Here is a 20,811-nt window from a genome sequence, read left to right as displayed (position 1 = left end):
AACCACAAACATTTATCTCACTGGCTATTGTACAAATACGTAAGCCTGCATTTGGTTTACAAGGATTTTAATTCAGGCCCCAGATTTAAGAATTGTTTATTTCCAGAGAACTAATCTTAGAAAGAAGGTAGGATAAAGATAAAATAATCTGACATGAGGGCAGTGTCAGTGTAGCATTGCCCTGCTCTGCAGCATCCATTCAGGAGAGGTCACAGCCCGGCTGCCTCATTCAGAAATCCATGGAATTGGTGTTACTTATACTCCTGGCTGACTTAGGCCATGCACAGTTGTATGTAGGGAAATGCGACCAATAGAAATCTTTCCTTTTACTTGTGGGCCTCAGATTGGATCTGGGAAAAATCACTGGCTGTTTCCCAAAGAGCTGTTCTACCACATATTCTCCCCTGCCCCTCACTTTTCTGAAACATAACTGCTGCACATGGTGGAATTCCTCTTTCCCACCACAAACACTACAGTGGCTCACCACTTGGGCTTCTGTATTTCAGGGTTCAGTTCTGAACTGATCTACGTGCTTTTACCTTCAGTGGAGAGCATCTTTCATTTGTTAAGAACCCAAAATGTTTAAGAAATTGCCTATCAGAAAGCATAACTCTATCACTCAAATGCAAAAAAGCAACTGTTTATCATTACACAGGAACTTTACCCAGAAGCTTGGAACAGGCATGAAACTGGAAAATTACACTCAGTTTTATAATGCAAAAGAAATTTAACAAGAAAGTAGCTCCACCCACAGGGCTCCAATACAAACTTCCCTGTTTTTGCAAAATACTGCTAGAATCATTCTTAATCACCTGGAATTAAGGGCTAATACTCCTGATTTTTAAGTCTGAATTGATTCCAGTGACCTCACATCATGTGATGATGTCCTCCTATCGGAGAAAATAGGAGATTTTAGCTCAGCCCAGAGGAGAAGAGATGTAAGGTGACATTGCTTTGTGTCTGCGGTGTGCTTTTGTGAGCATGGTTACAGCAGCTCAGCAGATGTGCAATGATTTGCCAAACTTCAGCCACACAACAATAAACCTGAAACCTATGCCTCATTCATGGGAGGCTAAGAGTGACAGATTCTCCACAGTCTGACAGGGGGGATTAATTCTTCAGATATGACACACCAGTGCATGCACTGACATCTTGGGAAAGTGCTGCCAAATCACTGAGCTAGCATTCAGTACCTGGTTGGTACAAACACAAAATTTTGGAGGTGGTATTAATGAGGGAAAAGACATTTCTGAAATATTTTGAAGTTGTACAAAGCAAACAAAATACTTTGCTACAACCAAGAGAGAAAAATTCTGCATTGATAGTATTTACCTTTACCTTGTGTACATCAATACGCTACGGCACATACAAGTCAGAACATCAACACCTCCAAAACTGTTGGAGCCATCTGTTCTGTGCCCAAAGGAATCTGAGCATGCCTTCTGCACTTTGAGCAGAGTGGAATCTTGCAGGTTTGCAGGTTTCATGATCAGGTAGAATCTACATGGTTTGGGATGTGATTAGATACACCTGAGTCACAGTGACTCTTCTGACCCACCAGAAGCTGCATAGTTTCTCTCAAGTTGCCCCAGTGGCTAAATGAAGCATTCAAACTTAAATGAAAGTAGTTTAACTGAAGACATTTTATCTCACTTAGGGGCAAGCTATGAACATGTGTATGGGCCACAGCACCTTAACTTGCAAGCAGCAGCATTTTGAACTGCCACAAACTGACGGTGTCCCAGACAAATGCTCACTCCCTGCAGAAGTAGGCGTGGCTCCTCGGCAAACAATCTAGGGGGAATTAAGTCATTACAGCCCAAAGGTCAAGCAGCTGCAAATAGTCTACACCTTAAAATGTTTAATTTGAATTTTGCCACTAGACTGAAATTACAAATGGAAAATGTTCATTTTCTTCCCACAGTAATATAAAGGTCTACTGGAAAACTGAAAATACACCCTTAAGCTAATTATTATGCACTCAATGTTGACTACAATGCAGGAAACCAGCTATGTTTCAGTTAAATCATCTCCTCTTCTTGTGAAGGAAAGGTCTGTTTACAGTATTTAAAGAAAAAAAAATACATATTATTTCAACAGATTAGATAGCCTGCTCACTGCTGGTTGTGGGTATTACAGAAATCTAATAAAATGAAGACCCAAAGACAATTCTAGATGCACACACTGACTCTATAAACATTCATAAAAGTGCACTGTCAGAAGCCATGAAATAAGTTACTCTTATTACAGTTTATTGCCCACAGTATAGTCGTCCTCCCACTATTCCACCTTCTTTAGCAATAGGCACAAGATTCCAAAGCTCTAGAGAGTAGCTTTCCACAGCTATTTTAGAAGCAGCAGACAGACAAGCAATCCTTCACTCCAAACGCTGAACACAGACAGCTCCTACCTGCTGGCCCAAAGAAGAGAGAAAAGAAGAGCATCAGACATATCACAAGCCTCATCTTCTCAGGACTGGAAACCAGAACGCTGTGCTGTCAGAGAAGATGATCTCTCTCACAGAGCTCTTACTCTGAGCTTTATGAGGTCCCAAGACATCAGACTTTAAAACTACAAGGTAAATGTGCAGAAAAAAATAACCTAGAATAGCTTCTGCTTCTTTATGCCAAGACCTGTTTCAAATGTCCCAGATCCTGAAATAGAAATGGTTGATGTAAAAGATCCTAAATGCTTTGACTTTACAAGCAAAGGGCTACAAAGATTAAACTGATTATAACTCCTATATATTGTACAACATTTTAAACTAGACCAGTTTCTGTAAGTTACCTTGAATATTTTCTCAGATAATTAATCTTCTCTAAATTCTAGTTGTTAGGGACTTTGCATCACAACGAGGACCTTTGTATGTTCTACATATAATACAGAAAGGATTGTTACATCAGGACTGCAATTTGAAACTGTTGCTTGTTGGCATAGGTTTCTTCAGGCTTCTGTTCACTGCTGGAGTAGATGCAAGTCCCACAGGTATTAGCCATAGGAGGAAACAGACAACACTTTTAGAAAGTGTAGTACTTGAGGGAAAATGAAAAAAGGCTCACAAGTGCCATCTGATACCGCATAGTACAAAAAGTACAAAAAGAACAATGTCATATTGCAAGGTTTCTGAACAAATTGTATGAAATTCTGAGAAATCATGTGTATGTGTTTGTAATACTGAATTTCTACCAAATGTCTCATTTGAATAAAAATCAGTGTAAGTGCATAAGCCTATGTGACTGCAGTCTAAAAATTAAGGTACTTTACATTTACCAGTAATGATAATTTTAATCAAGCCTACTGTAATTTCACTGAGATGAATAGTTATATCAGAGACTGATTTCGCCCACAGATTTGAATCTCAGCCATACTGACTCTTCTGTACAATTAGTAATACTCAAAGAAAGGAAGAATCCATGATTCCCTTCCCCATGCTGCAGCTCAAACGTGAGAGATGCAAACTGTGGGCATGCAAATCAACATACAAGAAAGCTTATTTTTTACAAGGTCCTCTTGATGCCCAGGTGAGTTACATACCTGCATGTGGAAGGGAGCCTACAAAAAAAAGATGGAGAGGGACTTTTTACAAGAGCATGTAGTGACAGAAAAATGAGAAATGGCTTCAAACTGAAAGAAAGGTTTAGGTTAGATAATAGGGAAAAATTCCTTACTGTAAGAGTAGTGAGGCACTGGAACAGGTTGCCCAGAGAATTTGTGGATTCCCCATCCCTGGAACTATTTAAGGACAAGTTGCATGGAGTACTAAATAACCTGGTCTAGTGAAATGTGTCCCTGCCCACACCGGGGTGGGGTTGAACTACAGGATCTTTAATGCCTGTTTCAATAACATTTTATGGATTTGATTCTCAGTCCTTTTGAAAAAAAAATCAGTCTCTCAGTGTAATATGAAATGAGTACACAGGATGCAAACAGTGAAAAAAAAAAATCCACTATTCACTCTTACTCACAAGCTGCTATAGACAACACCTTTTTATTATCACTGTTTATTTTTGTATTGTTTTCTACTTCAGCACGGATTTCACAATAGTAGTTAATGACAAATACTATTTATTTTCAGAATGTATCAGAAACAAAGAGTTACTTCAGTGTTTTTTGTGAACTTGTTTTTTTTTTGTAAAACTTGTCCAACATGCCAAGGTGAAATAAGACTAAGTAAACAGGTCTGTTGCTTATTTGCATGGCAAAGTTTGGCTCCACAGCTTTGCATGGATAAATTTCACATATCTGTGCAAGTTTTGTTATAACAGCACAGGCACTGTTTGAAGACACAGAACTTCAGACTATTCCTTTGGCATTTGACCAAAACAGGAAACATTTAAGCAGGTGTGTGTGTGTGTTCCTCTGTTTGTAGATACCTATTGGAGGATCCTAGATTCTACCAGATATCATCTGCAATTTGGTAACAACTGGGCTGGAATAAAATGCTAATAAGCAGTAAGATTTGCAGAAGAATAAAAAAAGTGTAGCAGGACTCACCTGAGTCAATAAGCCTGTGAGTATTCTTGTTCAACAGCTGGTAGTAAGAACAATAAGATCCAGTAGAAGTAAGAAGATCCAGAAGAGCAGTAAGAAGAAAAACAGGTAGCTGAAGAAAATGTTAGTATAGATTACTGCATTACTGCCTAGAAACAAACATGTATGCATTCAAGTATGTTGTTTACTGTAAGAACATAAAGAATTTTTCAGTCATGGGAATCAAAAAAATATTTTCACTAACTAAAAAAAATCATTCTCTAGGATGCATATCAATTATATCATTTCGGTTTTATTATTTTAAAAATATCCTAGCCACACTATTATTTTAAAAGCAATTATATACATTCCAGCTTGCATAAATTATTTGATATATAGGAGATAAACTAGGTTAGCAACAGGTTTAGCTGCTGCTCCCAGCCAATTCTTTCCACTTTGGGAGGACACTAAGCAGCCCCTCTCTTCCCCAGAACATGCCTAAACCTGGGAAGCCCTGCAGGCTCCCAGAGACCAGGGCCCTCAGCAGTTGATAAAGCAAGCCTGTGCTTCTGATAAAGGTAGAGCATGAGAGTCCTTTTACTGGCTCCTGAGCAATGAATGATAGAACTGATGACATACTGCCACACTTGTTCCTCAATAATAAAAGGCTGTTTGGTCTGGGGAAAGCCTTATTCTTCACTAGAAACAACACTGCTGATGACAGCAACTGGCAAACTTGGTGATGACTTGGGTACACAACAAAGAAAACACCCTACTGTTCACAAAACAGGCCAGAACTCCAACCCCTCCCTGCATTCAGGATGAGCAGCTTTTGCTTCTCTCACCCTGCTACTACCAGAAGCACTTCAGACATGTCCCTGAGATCTCAGGCACTTTATGTTCCTCTTCAACCACTCACCAAACCCTCTGCTTCATCCAGACAACAGGACAAGTGTCAACTGCCTCTCCCCGGGCTGCTGACAGCTCTTGCACCGACTGGGGCAGTACAAATTTCTGAAGCAGAGTTTCCAAGTGTTCTACATCCAGGGCTGAGGCCAGCATGACAAAAACAGGGCTGGGAGCATTTCCCACAGCAGTGGCTTGAACACACTTGCCACTTCTTTGGGAAACCTGGCCTCAATTATAGATGTTGAGCTTTCCAGCAAACCTGGCCCTTAAAGCCTGAGCCTGTTCCCACCGCAATCAGTGGCAACTGAATCAGTTCTGATTGATCTAATGGGGGCAGGCACAAAGACTTAATTAGAAAATTAGTAACTGCAAGGAAAGGAGAGAATGCACAACAGCCTGCCAGATCTCTGGAAGGAAGCAAGCAAAGGAGCCAGTTGTCCTTAAGACCAACCAAAAAAAAAAAAAAAAAAAAAAAAGGAGAGATTGGCAAAATGGCCTTGAAGCTGTTTTAAACATCCTGTATAATATATAATTGCTTTTCAGCTCTTGAGTACTTTACTTTTAGATCTGTCTCCTGGGAAGAAAATATGAAACACACTGAAATGCACAGCCCTTAACAGCAATCAGCATTTTCACCATTCCTTTGTGCTGGAAGTAATTAAAACTTTGCTTAAAACTAGTTGCTATTTGACAGGTACAAAGACAGATCAAATCTAAGGTGTATTGTTCACGTTAGTCCAGCTGAGTGCCAGAGAGGTATTTCTCACCAGCTCTTGTGTTTTAAGAAAATTGAGATTCTCAACTCATTACTCCTTGAAAAATCCGATTGTCTGGAGGCTCACAGCCACAGCACTCCAGAATTTTGATGATACTTAGAGGATTACCTGCAGTCATGGAGGGCTTACATAACAGGCTTGGGGGCTAGTCGTACACTGGTAAATGCATGCACCAGAATGCAGGACCACCAGTGCCAAGCCAAGCTGTGCAGTGTTAACCCTGGTGCACCCTCATCTGTAGTCTTTGGGAACAAACTACCCTTTGAGCAAACTATTTCCACGGTGATATTTGAGCTTTTTTTTGACAGAAATATCTGCTTAATACCTACTGTGACCTGGGCATCAACAATCATTTGCCTATGGGCAATAAGAGGATCAGAGCCTGGGAATATGCAATGGAGTATTTGATAGCATAGATACAGGGTAAGAATTTACTTGGATATGTTTTATCAGGGATAAACACTGAATTGTGGCTATTAGCCTGAGTGAAGCCATTTTGTTCTGTGCTCAAATGAGGGAAATATTAAGAGCTCAAAAGACTCTGGCTCTCTCACTTTCAGCTATATATCACATAAATATACCAGTTGCTGGCTGGTGTATGATGAGGGTCTGAGATGTAGGATGCCAACACATGAGAAAAATTCTTTGTCTAGAAAAATCCCTTATGTTCAGAGCAGTGTCCTGTTGGAGTTAATTGCTAACATATTAGCAGTCAAGAAAGAAACCAGACTCTACAACTTTTCGAATTTCCGAAGCTCCAGAATAGGTTCTAATTCAGCTAACAAGCTGTATCGATCTAGAATTCAGGAAAAAAGGCAAGATACGTGGTCAAAACTTTTGAAGTGGGCAGAAATTTTGCCTGTGAGGATACTGAGGTGCAGGCCCTTCATTAGCAGCACCCAGCTCTTGGCAAAAGCACATCTTGCCTTTCTCCTGCACAACCCTTCGTGCTACAATGGCTGGGTTAGCAGAAAGCACTTAGACAATCTCTACAGCCGCCTGCTTCTGGAACAATACAGAAGAAAAACACCACAGGGGATGAAATGAGGCAACAGAACCATCAAGGGGGTGCTAGGACAGCATGCAACAGCTCACTTTTGATGTGAAGGTTGGACTTGATGATCTTGGAGGTCTTTCCTAACCTTGACTGATTCTATGAAGCTGCTCAGACAGACAGTGCACTGTGTCAGCTCATTTCTAGGTGCAAGCTTAGCCCCCCAGTACAGAAAAAGCAAGTGTTTCTAAGCAGAAATCTCACAGCTGAATGTGCTCAGGAATTGGTGCACTCTGGCAAGGACATGATTTCTGGGGATTTCCAAAATCTCCTTAAAATTCCATTTGTTAGAAGGGTACAGCTAACATCACAGTAGGGGCGCTTCGGTATTTATATAATATTCTCTGAGAAAATTGTGTATGTACAGGATGACAGCAGTAGCCAACATGACATTTAAACATCTTCTGTAATCTCAATATGAGTAATGTGCTGTAATTGCCCATTACTGCTTAACCCCCAAAATATTATGAGCTGCTCCCATTCTCTGCCAGCCATAATCTCTTTTTGTGTCTGACTCATGGACAGCTTCTGCCAGGCATACTCACATTGGTTAGCACCTCAGGGCTGCACCATCCAGCATCATGCTGATCACACTCCAAATGGTTCAGCCTGTGAGGAATTCTGTGTATCTGCATGCACCCTGTTTACTTTCAGAGGCTGGCAGACTGCAGGGATGAAATTCCTAATTTATGAGAACACAGGCTGCAACTACAAACAAAACACATCCATTTTGCATTTGCTAGGCCATAATCACAGTTCTTAAGAAATAAATATGTTAAACACAGAAATGGCAAGGGAATAAAGCACAATCTGTCTTACTGTATTTACATTTTCAATAGTCTTTCAATTGTTTTAAGATCAAGCATTTTTGGATTTCATTAAAAGGCAACATGTACAACATGTAGCTGGATGGCCTCTGCATGGAGGAAAATATCACTGTGAAAATGTGTCTCTTTGCCCTCTAGAAACTGTTACTGCACATGTAATGTACCCTACAAGCAGACAGGGCTGAGTTCAAAAGTTGTAACTTCATGGTGGGAAATGCTTTTTGTATGAGCCTAATACTGACACATTGTGCTGAGAAAGTGAATGACTTTAGTACAAGGCCTTTGCCAGAGCAAAGAGATTTAGAAAAAGAAGTATCAGGCTATAACAGAGGATCAAAAAAGAGAGCATATTCCCATTTCTCCACTATCTGCACTATTAAAATCAGGTAACTTAAGCTCTTGAAAACTTAGATGGAGTTTCCAATGGAGTTTCTCTGCGTGTGGCCCTGCATACTCCATAAAATACATGAATTTATCCAGCTTGCACACTGAACTTTCTAAGTGCACAGACCTTTTGTGCAATTAAAACTATAATTATACCTATAATGACAATATCCTTATGGCTAACATGGGCTGTCCAGATGTGCGACTCCAAGTGCTTCTCTTGGACTTCCTAGGTCCAAAGAGCATAAAACTGAAAACATTTTGAATTTCACTCCCCTTACTGCAACACCCACTCGTGTACCCTTTCCATACTGGAGTACTTCACTCCATCAGCAGGAGCTAGGTATTTAATGGATTTGTTATGCGAAATGCTACTTTCATGTCATTTTTCATGTTTCTCTGGGAGCATCCCTTTGACAGCTTTCCAGGGCAGAGGATGCAGGCCTAGGTTCTGCAGCGCTGCTCCCCGTTACCAAAACACAACAGCCCGTCTGCAGTCCCAGGGCTCCAATCTTCGTCTGCCACACCTTCGCCAGGCACAGCCGCCTACAGCAGTCTTTCATGGCTAATGCAGAAGGGGAGAAAACAGAAAGGACGAGAAGAACCAGCCCACGGGCTGCTGCTGAGGAGGAAGGTGGCACCACGGCCCGCACTGTCACACTCGCTGCGCTGCCTCGCACCCTCCCTCACCGCGGCCGGGCCGGGCCGGGCCGGGCCGCCCTCAGCCCTTACCTAACGCGGCAGGGCTGGCCGGGCGCCTTATGTAAGGGCAGAGGCGGGGCCGGCACGGCCGCGGGGGTGGCGGCGACAGCAGCGCCATGTCCTGGTACCGCAACACCGTGTGGTTCGTCAAGGGGCTGCGGGAGTACACGAGGTACGGGCGGCGGCCGCCCGGGGCCCGGGAGGCGGCGTGGGGCGGGCGCGGGGCCCGGGCTGGGGCGTTCCTGTGTGTCCGCGGCGAGGCCGTGTTTATTTGGTGCTTTGAGGGACGGCTGCCCGCCCCCGCCGAGGCGCGCAGATCCCAGCCCCGCTGTGAGGGCAGCCCCGCCCTGCCCGCCCCACGAGGGTCCAGGCCAGGGCTGGGTGGCTTGGGGCGACCAAACGCCACCGCGAGTTGTCGCCTTCATTGCAAAGCACTGGAACAGGCTGCCCAGGGAAGTGGTGCAGACACCACCCCTGGAAATGCTGAAAAAACATCTGGATCCGGCGCTTGAGGACATGGGTGAACGTGGTGGTGCTGAGTTGATGGTTGGGCTTGATGATCTTAAAGACTTTTTTCCAACCTTAATAATACTATGATACTTCCATGTCACTGTCGCTGGTGTTCATAGTCTGTCCCATGAGTACAGAGAGTAAATGGTGAAATTACTGGGTAATGAGCTGTGAAAGTTCTTCTCAATCCACACGTGTGTTTATTTTGGAAGGGCTCGCTTCTAGTTTCTCACCGGTGTCTGTCTCTTCATTTGTTCAGAGGTGGTTACGAGTCTGCTTCCAAGCACTTCAACCCAGCTGATGTAGAGGTGGATGTTGCTGGAAGATCCTTCCTAGTCACTGGTGCAAACAGTGGCATTGGCAAGGCCACGGCCAAGGAGATAGCCAGGAGAGGTGAGCAGGGCTGCCATGGAGCTCCCAGGAGGCTTACAGAGAAGATGGAAGGAAGTGGGTTTGGCTTTCCAGCACTTACACGCAAGCGCAAATCCCTGGGATGCAGGGTCATTTCACAGGGCTCTTAGGGAGAGTTAGAGGTTTAAGCACAATCAGTGCAGTGCAAACTGGGATAAGGAAACCAAATTAGCAGAAAGAATCTGCAAATGTTTTTCAAGTGCATGTTTACTGAAATTATATGTGTTATAGTGGTATCTAAGGATGCTGGTGATGGATCAGTGTCTGTTAAAGGATAGTTTGGTACAAGTAGCAGCCTGGCTGAATTTGAACTGAAGAATCTGCAAATGTGTCATACCATGAAAGAAAACAATTGTCTTTACAAAAAGGAAGATGGGAGAGCATAAATAAAACCAGTGTAGCTGTTCTTGTTCTTAATACCCTGGAGTGCCCTTTGACTGATTACATGTAATTATTTTTTTATGTTGCTCTCTGTACGCAAGGACATGGTATGAACTGGGCCTAGCTGCTGCTGAAGGATAAACCTAATCCCTTACAGAGTTGACAAAATAATTCCTGTTGTGCAAGAGGGACAGGAGTTTTGGCACGTAGAATGAAAGGGAGGAGCTTGTAACTCTTTTCTGTCTTTGTGCGCTTAGGTTTTGTAACTATCTTATGAAGGAAAGTGTAACTCAGTTAAATGAAACTAATTCAAAACTGTTAGCATCAAAGAGTTTTTGGGTTAAAGATGTACATCAGTGCCAGTATGTGGTTGATTTCAGTTTCCCACTACTGCTATTGTACATAATCACTTTATGTAACTATTGCTTTGTCAGGTGACTGGTTTTGCTCACAAATGGGTATTCTACCAGGTTTTGCAAGCTGGAAAGCTGTCTGGGTCTGTATGTGGTTTGGTCACCATGTTTAGCAGAACAGCCTTGGGCTCAGACTGCGTGTCTGATATGTTGTATGGGCATTGCTGTTCATATGAAGTTTAAATGACTTCCTGGTCCCATCCTTGAACATCTCACTTTGAAACTCAGAGTCAGCTCTGGGGGCTCAGGCTTCTAGTTGAATCTCTTCAAGTATGCCGCGACAAGAATATAAGGAATTCCAACTCAGCGGAAGAATAATCAAGCTGTGTTGGCTTTACCTTCAAACACTCAGATATTTCTAACTAATGATGATCTTGCTGACAATTTCTGAGATAATTGACAATTTCTCAAATAGTCTGAGTTCAGCTTTTCTCTGGATTGGTGTCTTATGGATATTCAGACTTGGGCTTTACTCCATGTCTTGTGAACTGCTCTTCCAGCTTGATACAGTCTTCTCCCAACTACTCTGACTGTTCCTATGTCTTAAGTTCAAATAGATACAATCTTCATTAAAGAAAATACACTTTAATTCCTTTCCTAGTGTATCAGTCATACCTAAACTTCCCCCCTGCCCTGATGCTCAGTGGAAAACCTCTCCTGTAGAGGAAAGGTTTCATTATCACACCCCAGCCTGGGCTGTGCAGGGTGTGACTGTGTCATCCCGAGGTAGGCTCAGTGTTTTGCATTTGGGTTCTGGGTACTAGAAGTGTGACCAAGCACAGCTGTTGTTTCTATTATGGATTAATGATGTTTCTATTAGGGATTAATTCCTTGAGCTTTCTAAAGATGGACTGCTAGCAATCCCTAAAACACCTTTAAAAACAGGCAGAAGTAAAGAGTATACATATTCCTATGACTGAAATTAAAACATGTCTTGTAACAATCAGAGAATATGAAGAAAAGAAAAATTGCCTTGCTGTACTTTAGTCTTGTGTTTGAAAGCTTTCTTTTTTATGGCTATGATGAGATTGTGTTAAGTATCCAGGTCTCTGAGAAGAACCTTGCCTTGTATCCTCCTTTCATGGAAAAGTTGGTTGGAAGAGACCTCGAGAGGTCACCTTGTCCAGCATCTCACTTGAAGCAGACAACAGGAGATGAAACCAGCCATTGCTGTGTCTCGCTGCCTGATAGCCACAAGGATGCAAATTATGTATCCTCTTGAGAAAACCTTGCTTATTGAGAAGAAAACTACTGGAAAATTATTTTTCTGATGAAAAATAATTCAGATGTCCTGAGCCTCCCAAGCTGCAATAGAGGCCATAGTCCTTGTCATATCTCCCACTGCTGAGAATTCTGGTATCTGGTGCTTTTATTTCCTTTTCACAGAGCAATTCTATTCACTTGTGTTGTTCAAGCTCTTTACTGAACTTCCTAAGGCATATATTAAAAAAACCATCTATGATACAGATTCCTTAGCTTCAATTTCCCCTTTAGCTCTGGTATTTCACCCACTAAACATGATGTACAGGCTTGACAGAAATGGTTTGAGCACAGTACTTAGAGTGCAGTGGCCTTTTCCATGTGTGTAGCCTTGCGTGATGACCCTGCCTCCCTTCACAGGAACCAGAGCCAAGTAGAAATATTCCAGCTTTTTTCTACGTCCACTATCTCACCTAATTAAAACTCTGATGTCTCCCACAAATGCAGTTAGTAATTAATTATCAAACGCTTTTCTTGTCGCAATCCACCAGGTGGCACAGTTCATCTGGTTTGCCGAAATAAGGAACGGGCTGAAGTTGCCAAGGAGGAAATAGTGACAGAAACGGGCAATCAGGTGAATTGTTTTTTAGTCTTTTGTTTTCTCTTAGAAAGATTGTTAATATTAAAGACCCCAGAGATAGTCTTCCAACGTCTTGCTGTCGTGTTTTTAATAGTATTTTTATATAGACATAGAAACATCTAGCAGTTTATAATTCAAAGGATTAGAAGTGATTAACACCTAACTTCATTAGGTGATGAATTCTGTGATTAGTAACATCATCAGCAGCATGCTGTTTTATTTAATGTTTGTTGTTGATTTGCTTTTGATGTCCTACTTACTATTCCTAACTATGTGGCTGAGGCTTTTAAAAGTTAATGCATTGCAACACTCTTGCAACAGCATTTATGAGTCTACAGCATTGGAATGAAGGTTTTATGTGTCTGAATAACATGTTCTTGATTTGCTAAGGTTGGCTGCTCTGTGAAGTTCTGTGTGTGGTCCTAATTCTGTGTTCTATATGCCTTTTCATCTCCTTTTCTTGTAATACCTTTTCCTTCCCTCTGTTACACATTATTTTTGTTTCTGTATATATCACTCTACAGTACATCCCTGTATCTGTCACTGTTGCTTTCATTAATTGTTCAGGAGGGTTTGCTTATGGAGAAGTTCACTAGTCATTATCTTTCTATCTTGGTGCCCTGGTTTTGGCTGGGATAGAGTTAATTTCCTTTCTAGCAGTTCCACTGGTGCTATTCTTTGGATTTGTGACCAAACCAGTGTTGACAACCCACATTTTAGTTATTGCTGAACAGTGCTCACACAGCATCAAAGCCTATTCTCACTCTCACACCACCCAGCCAAGTGAGAAGCCTGGGGTGCACAAAAAGATGGGAGAGGTCACACTGGGACAGCGACTCCAGCTGACCAAAGGGGCACCCCAGACCTTAGGACATCTTGTTCAGCAGCAGAAGCTGGGAGGAAGAAGGAGTAAAAGGGGGGCATTCACAGATAGGATGTTTGGCTTTCCAAATCACTGCTGCATAGTATAAAGTCCTGCTTTCCTGGGGATTGCTAGATGCCTGCCTGACAGTGGGAAGTAGTGAATTAATTTCTTGTTTCACTTTGTTTTCACACTCAGTTCTGCTTCACTTATTAATGTCTTTATCTCAGCCAGCAAGTTTTGCCTGTTTTGTCCTTGTGATTGTCTCCCCATTCCCACTGGGAGTGGAATGTTTGAGTAAATAGGGTTGTATGGGGCTGAACTACCTACCAGGGTTAACCTACAGCACTTGGATGGAGACTTGTCTTCATTTTAAATAACGACTTGCCTCCTGTACACAGTATTTTTATTCCAATACTTTTTAATGTGGATCCAAAATTCTGAACTTTTTTTATGTTTAGAGATGTCATATTGACTAAATTTCTGCTCTTTGATTTCAGCTCCCTAGTGTGACACAACCAGCATTACTCTTCAGTTGTTTAATGGAGGTGAATTAGATCAGTCCTTACGTAGAAATAAATGCTTTCCAGCTGTCTATAGCTGGAATCCTATGGCTATAGTAAGGCTGGTGATTATCTCTGTTCCCAGGCAGTTAGACTGCCTGGGAAGAGAGGTGAGTTTGACCTCTGAAGGTTCCTTCATGTTCTGTTTTCTGTTACTTGGTGAAAAGAACTCGAGGCAAATAGTATTCTTCCTCTAAAGGCAGCATAATTACTGCATTCCAACTTCTTGATAGGCTGCAGACCCATAATTTCTGTAGTCAGGAGAGAGTATGAGGGCACTGCAGACCTTGTTTGTGACCCTGGGGACAGGACACTTGTGCAGAGAGCAGCTCTCAGTGAAGTGTTAGATGAGCTGCACTAGAGACCCTGTGGGACATGTGACTGCACTGGGAAGAATATTTTAATAAGGAGTCCACAAGAACATCCTTCTTTATAAGTGCTCATTCAGAAGCAATCCAGAGAGATAATAAAATGCTTTATCTGCAACTTGACAAGCTGTATCCAGGCTGAACTTGCTCTTCCTGATAATTTGGATGGAGATCCTGCTATAGTATACACTGAAGATTTTTTCTACCTTCCACAGTACATGCTGGAGTGCAGTGCTGAAATGGAGTTATTTGGCAGTCACCTGCCCCTAGATCTGGGAACTGGAACGTTCTCCTAATCTGTTAAAATAGATCAAGTCACGGAGACAAAGTTCACTTTGAAAATGGCTTTGCTACCATTGAGGGCTTTTATAGGGAACAGGCCTGAATATCCCTTTCCTGAGTCAGTGTGACAGTCTTCAGCAGATAATTGTTGATTTAGATATTTTTCAGTCTCTGAAATCCCTTGTAATAGTGAACATCCGCCAAAAAAACTTTACCTCTTCTGTACCAGTAGATAATGGTATTAGTTTTAAAAGTAGAAAATTTTCAAGAGGTATCCAGTTTGAACCAGTAGAGCAGTGTCAGTTTTTGGAAAGAAATGATTCACAAAATGGATATGGTTGACCACAGTGGGTCATCTGGTCCAATGTCCTTGATCAAGCAGGGTCATCCTAGAGCACATTATTACAATGAGAAAATTCTGACCTAAACTCAACTAAGGAGCTGAAATCAAATGGCTAGAGAGAAAGTCATAAGCTTTTTATCTTCAGGGAAGCAGAATTACAGGCAGGGAGTAATGTCATATCTCCAGCTTCTTCACTTTTCTCATTTGCTTGTATAATGGGTATTTAAAGAAACAACTTGGAAAGAGAGGAGGCCCTTTAATGATTATTTGTTTTGCAAGAGAACACATCCTCTGCATAATTATTTTAAAGCTGCCTTTTCTTGGCATACGTCATGAGACTATCTGTGGTGTGTCTTTGAGAAGAAGAGCTATCTAGGAGAAGAGTAGGAGTTGACGTGCCTTTGTATATGCTGGTAAATGCCTCTGTGCTTGTACTATGTGGAACACAAATCTGGAAAAAGCAAAAGAATTGTCTGTAGCAAACAGCAAAAGGTTTTTGATGCTTTGAAGGGAGGAATTATTTCTAGCTTTAGTGGTTTAGAAAACGATAACTGCTCTGTGTCAAGCTTTTTTTTTCCTTCCCTCTTTCTATTGCGCCCACGTTGCTGGCCATAGTATTGCAAAACATTGCAGGAGTGTTGTGACATGGAGTGACTGACAAGGTTTTAACAGTTAATGCAGCAGTTAGCATGCAAGGGGATGCAGAGGGCACCCAGCATTCTGAGACAGCTGGAGTGGCTGCAGTGATGCTCCTTGAAAGCATGCTTTACCACCCTGACTGCAGCAACTGTGCCTGGCACATGGGACACTAGCCCAGGCAGAGCTCCAGAGGGATAATATGGCAGATGTTGGGCTGTAGGGAGTGGCTGGTACTTTTTCCTGAGCCTGGGGCAGTGCATGATGGTGGCTTCATCTGTTGGGTTCTGCTGTCCTCATGATGCTGAGCTGCCAGGTGATGCAACAGCAGGAGAGGAGCAGGCTGCAGAACCATAGGGAATAGAAACAGGAGATTGACAGAGTCTGTACAGAGTAGGAGAGCACATTGCCTCGAAGGAGGGATGGCCGGAAGCTGCATTTGAATAAGTGGTGGATACAGACTTCTAAGATGAGGAGGAATGGAAGCTTGTGAATGCTGGCAACAGAAGGCAGTTCATTCTCTGCCTGCAGATGTGCATTTATAGGATAGGTATAGTGCCATGGTAACAGATGAGGAGGAGCAAGCTCTGTCAAGGGAGTTGTTGGAGACAGATGATCCTGAACAGTTGTTGACAGTGGGAAGAAGTCGTGGGTGATGATGGCTGAAGGCTTCTTCCTGTGGGGGATGGAGGCACCCGTCTGCAGTCTTGGCTGGATGACTTGAGAGGTTTGTCACTTGCTGGGACTCAGATGTGAGGTATTGCAGAGAGTCTGCTGAGGCTGATCTGGACCTTGGCCTAATGCCTCTTGTTACCCAACCACATGGGCGCCCATGACACTGTGAGGAGTGACCTAGAGTTCTTCAAGAGTGTTTACAGAGAGTCAAGGGCGTGGAAGCCCTAGCAGTGGTCTCCTAAATCCATACAGTAAAAGGGAAGGGCTTGGGTAGGAGCGTAGATGCCCTGCAGGTCATCACCTGAATGTTCAGCTGGTGTCACTTTGGCCTTAGCCTTTATGGCCTCTTGGACCTCCTCTGTTAAATGAGCTTTGCTGGGCAGCAATGACAGATTGGAGCAACAGTGTCTTTGCCAGCAGGTTTGCTAAGCCTAGTGAGGAGGCTTTAAAGTGGTTTCATTGGTTCATAGTGACCGAACCAAGAAGAGTAGTGGAGTCATGGGAACAGTGAGTGTGTGTCTAGGAGACAGCAAAATGGAGGAAGCTCTCACTGTTTTCATGAGAAAGTAGCATGTCTGGGATCCCATTTCAGATGCTGTTCATGAGTACACATAGGATAGGAAACACAGGAATCCATGCCTGACTGCAGAGCTGTGATCCCACTGGGATTAAACAGAAATAGTTGGCATGACTAGAGCACTGGAGCAGATGTATACCCTTGCTCGTTGTACTAGCTTTGGCTGGAGTAGGGTTAATTTTCTTCATAGTGGCTGGTATTTGTCTGTGTTTTGGATTTGTGATGAACACAGAGTTGATAATACAGAGATGCTTTTGCAATGCTGAACATGGCTTACACAGAGCCAAGGCCTTTTCTACTTTTTCTACTGCCACACTAGAGAAGAAGTTGGGGTTGCATGCGAGGTTGTGAGGAGACACAGCCAGGACAGGTTGACTAACTGACCAAAGGGATATTTTCAAACCATATGACATCATGCTCAGTATATGAAGCTGGGGGAAAGAAAAGGGAATGTGGAGATGTTTGGGGTGGTGGCTTCCCAAGTACCTATTATGTGTGATGGAGCCTTGTTCTCCTGGAGATGGCTGAACACCTGCCTGCCCATGGGAGGCAGTCAATTAATTCCTTGTAAAAAGCCTAAAGCACCTGGTGTTCCCAGGCAGTTTTCCATCCAAGTACTAGCCAGGCCTAAGCATGATTAGTTTCTGAGATCAGACAAGATTGGGTGTTCTTGGGGTGGTAAGATCATAGGCTTGGGATTTTTTGCTTTTGTGTGTGGCATTTACTTTCCCTATAAATCTGTCTTTATCTCAAACCATGAATTCTCTATCTGCTACCCTTCTGATTCTCTCCCTGATCCCTTTGGTCAGATGACTCTGCCTGTGGACAAGAGGGGAGCAGTGCTCTTCTTAACTTTGACAAGGCCTTCTACATGGTTTGCCATGATATCCTTGTAGCCAGTTTGGAAAGGTGTGATTTGAACTGGTGGATGAAAAGGTCGGTGAAAAACTGTCTGGAGCATGTGGCTTTGAAAGTAGCAATCAACAGGACAGAGCTGATATATTAATGATTTTTAGTGGCATCTCCCATGAGTCAATACAGGGGCAAAACCTGATGAGATCTTTTTAAGAGCACAGGTGACAGAATGAAGTGCAGTCTTTGCCTAGCTGTCTGGAAAGCAGATGGTAGGAAGGGACCTGGGGGTGACAACTGTCCCTCTGTGAACAGTGTACTGGGACAAGGGAAGTCAACCATACCCCAGACTGTATGAACATGAGTCTAGCCAGTGGGCTGAGGAAGTGCATCTTCCTCTCTGATAATCCTTTGTGAAACCACAGCAGGACTCCTGTGCCTGGCTTTGGAATCCCCAGGATGAGGAAGTCACCAATGTCCTGGAGTGAGTCCAGCAGAGGGTGACTAGGGAGATGGAACATGTGATGTACAAAGTGACTCTGAGAAGGCTGATTTTGCTCAGTGTTGAGAAGGCTGAGATGGGTCTTGCTGTATTCTACAGCCATGTGATGGGAGTATGTAGGGAAGGCACTACCATGCTTCTCTTGGAGATCTGCAGTGGGAAGACAAGAGGCAGCTGATACATATTGGAACAGGGACAAAATTCTGAGTAGACAGTAGGAAAAATGTTTTCACCATGAGGGTGATCAAATGCTGGAGGCTCTGAGCAGGGGCCTCAGACTGGTGAATCTCCATGTTTGCCAAGCAGCCTCCAGGGGTCTCTTCTAACCTATATTATTCTCTAATGCTGTGACCTTGAACATTTCCTTGGAAAGTTCAGCCAAAGAGAAAGCTGCTGAATTGTTTAAACTGAAATTTTGCAGGCTTTGCAATATTTTTCTAGTTCTGTGCTATGTCTGACTGTCTGTCATATATTTATCTAAGTAGGACTCTCTTAATAACTTTGTCATTAAAAATCTGTGTCTCAGAAGCAGCTGAATCAATAACTAAACATGTTTTAAGGACTAGAGTAAAATTTTGCAGTTGTGCATGTTAACCTGTATTAGTTGTGTTCTGGAGACAGTATTTTTTTCATACTACTTAAATACCTCTTCACCTAGACAGGTCTAAACAGGGTTTCTTTTCACTTTCCCTGTTGATTGTGACTTAGTTTCTTTTCCTTTAGAATATCTTCTTGCATATTGTGGATATATCTAATCCCAAGGAAGTATGGAAGTTTGCTGAAAAATTCCAAAATGAACATAAATTAAATGTGTTGGTAAGTTTGTGTACTTTAATCATGTGTGTCTGTCCTGGGAGTGTGTAGCCTATGAATTTGTCTGACAGGTTATGTAAACTTGACAGTTTGGCCCACAATTCTCTCCTTAATTTTCTCTAAATGATTTTTTTTTTGGGGGGAGTCTCCATGGTGTGCTTGCTCTTGTCCCTTTTCACTTAACATAGATGTGTACAAAAAAAGAGAACAGCAGTGATTTTATAGCTGCATCTTTGGAGACACCGTACATTTTCTCTTTGACTTTCATTGCTAATAACATTGTCCCTCTTAAAGCTAGACCTTCTGAAAGATGAAGCTTTTGTAAAAAGTCCAAAGACTACAACAGAGCCAGGGAGAGAGGAAACAGTTAATCATCGTGGTTGGCAAGAGGCTCAGTGCAGTTCCCCCTTTATTTAACAGTGAAAATTTGCTCGGGGGGGCTGTACTACAGATAAGGCACCTGGAGCAGCTCCTTTAGTGCTTACTAGATGAGGAACATCTGATAAAAATGGGGAAATCACTTTTGAGGAGTGGCAGTGAACACACTGTGTGTAGGGGCAGATATTTTTTTGAGGTGGGAGAGAAAAATCTGAGCTCCTTCTGGAAGGTAAGGCAGAGAAAGAAATGTGTCAGAGACTATGCTAGCTGCACACAGCTTGCAATCATGTTTTATTGAATAAATAAAAGCTACAGTGTGTAGCTTTGTTTTGCAGTGTCAGAAAACAGCAAATTAACATGGATTGCTCATGTGTGTGGATTTCCTTGTAGATATTTGTGTAGATTCCTGTTGTTTAAAGGAGTTATTTTACAGATCAACAATGCAGGATGTATGGTGAATAGCAGAGAGTTAACTGAAGATGGACTTGAAAAAAACTTTGCAACAAACACTTTGGGTGAGTATTGAAGGTTTAGTTCTGGAACATGCTTATTTTGCTTACAAAAGTGTGTTTTTATAGCTGGGTTTGTGATGTATGTATTCCTGCTCAAAGAAGGATCATAGCATGGCTATGCCAGGAAAGGAGCCAGGAAGGAAAAGAATATTACAGCTTGTTTGGAGTGTCCTTTTTTAATTTCTCCATTTTTCAGTTGTTCTGATATCAGCATCTTTATTTATCATAGCAGAAGTTGAAAATTGCAGGTTGATTCTGAAGTTTGCTAGGAAACTTTGTTCCTAGCATTGCTGCTAGTGATGTTCTTTGTAATAATTGTGTTTCTGGGGTTTGGATGGAGCTTGGAGCATATTCAGATGTTTAAAGAGAGATTCAGATGTTTCAGTGGGCTTGCACAGCCCTGTTCTGTGTGACAGAGGCCCTGTGTAGGAAGCCTGAGCTGTATGCAGTGCCCTGGGCGCTCTCAAACAGATGCAATCTCTAATCAAGGGATTGGTCAGTAATGGGCAAGTCTTGGGTGCTCCATGTGAAAGGGGCACTGTGTGTGAACTGAGTGGCAGTGGTGTAAGAGAGATAAATAATGGGAAGGAAGTCAAGAGGGAAGGTGGAGAGGTGGAAGGGCAGGGAAAATGGAGAGCCAAGTGGAAGGCTTCCTGACAGAAGCTGTGGAAAAGAGGTGAGCAAACAGCCAGAAAGAGCCGTCTGATGCTGCTGATACCTGTAAGGCTGAAAGATGCATCGTGTTTGCATCAACCCCACAGGCCTGACACT

General features: G+C 42.6%; 2 protein-coding genes and 1 long non-coding RNA gene across 8 annotated transcripts in view; 2 read left to right on the top strand and 1 right to left on the bottom strand.

The window, feature by feature from the left end:
- Window positions 1-1,843: 1,843 nt before the first annotated feature.
- On the bottom strand, window positions 1,844-9,355 carry LOC111942198 (uncharacterized). Of its 4 annotated transcripts, XM_086881395.1 has the most exons (6): window positions 8,577-9,111; window positions 7,755-7,917; window positions 4,495-4,603; window positions 3,669-3,726; window positions 3,535-3,552; window positions 2,804-2,961 (listed from the first exon to the last, which is right to left on the bottom strand). In XM_086881395.1, exons 2-6 carry the CDS (start codon window positions 7,842-7,844, stop codon window positions 2,895-2,897), a joined length of 342 nt encoding a protein of 113 aa, XP_086737521.1. In that variant the 5' UTR covers window positions 7,845-7,917; window positions 8,577-9,111; the 3' UTR covers window positions 2,804-2,894. The 4 variants fall into 4 exon arrangements, 1 of the variants encoding a protein (XP_086737521.1); XR_015284667.1 differs by lacking the exons at window positions 2,804-2,961; window positions 3,535-3,552; window positions 3,669-3,726; window positions 8,577-9,111 and adding exons at window positions 2,232-2,410; window positions 9,153-9,355; XR_015284666.1 differs by lacking the exons at window positions 3,535-3,552; window positions 3,669-3,726; window positions 8,577-9,111 and adding an exon at window positions 9,153-9,355 and having other exon boundaries at window positions 2,670-2,961.
- Window positions 3,434-4,498, top strand: LOC111942398 (uncharacterized). Its single transcript, XR_002870545.2, has 2 exons — window positions 3,434-3,521; window positions 4,370-4,498. It is a non-coding gene; the product is annotated as an uncharacterized LOC111942398 (long non-coding RNA).
- Window positions 9,169-20,811, top strand: part of DHRS12 (dehydrogenase/reductase 12) — a 29,148-nt gene continuing 17,505 nt past the window's right edge. For 2 of the 3 annotated variants that reach the window (XM_086881393.1, XM_086881392.1), the window contains exons 1-5: window positions 9,169-9,294; window positions 9,892-10,025; window positions 12,589-12,671; window positions 19,061-19,153; window positions 19,962-20,043. In XM_086881393.1, coding sequence (XP_086737519.1) covers window positions 9,239-9,294; window positions 9,892-10,025; window positions 12,589-12,671; window positions 19,061-19,153; window positions 19,962-20,043 — 448 coding nt within the window. In that variant the 5' untranslated portion in view covers window positions 9,169-9,238. Of the gene's footprint in view, window positions 9,295-9,891; window positions 10,026-12,588; window positions 12,672-18,346; window positions 18,450-19,060; window positions 19,154-19,961; window positions 20,044-20,811 lie in introns of those variants that run through there. The other variant, XM_086881394.1, reaches the window with a different exon arrangement.

This window comes from Cyanistes caeruleus, chromosome 3, assembly GCF_971803275.1.
Source record: "Cyanistes caeruleus chromosome 3, bCyaCae1.hap1.1, whole genome shotgun sequence".
NCBI classification, from domain to species: Eukaryota; Metazoa; Chordata; class Aves; order Passeriformes; family Paridae; genus Cyanistes; species Cyanistes caeruleus.
The sequence above is the reverse complement of the archived record's forward strand: the minus strand, read 5'-3'. Positions and strand labels throughout refer to the sequence as shown.

What these genes read in the sequence shown, in the direction of transcription:
- LOC111942198 (XM_086881395.1), bottom strand. Translation starts at nt 7,844, where the DNA reads ATGCAGATACACAGAATTCCTCACAGGCTGAACCATTTGGAGTGTGAT. An exon ending in GCCCTGAGGTGCTAACCAAT is followed by an intron (nt 4,604 to 7,754) that starts GTGAGTATGCCT and finishes CATTTTCTTCAG; the next exon opens with CTACCTGTTTTTCTTCTTAC. An exon ending in TCACAGGCTTATTGACTCAG is followed by an intron (nt 3,727 to 4,494) that starts GTGAGTCCTGCT and finishes AAATAGTTCCAG; the next exon opens with GGATGGGGAATCCACAAATT.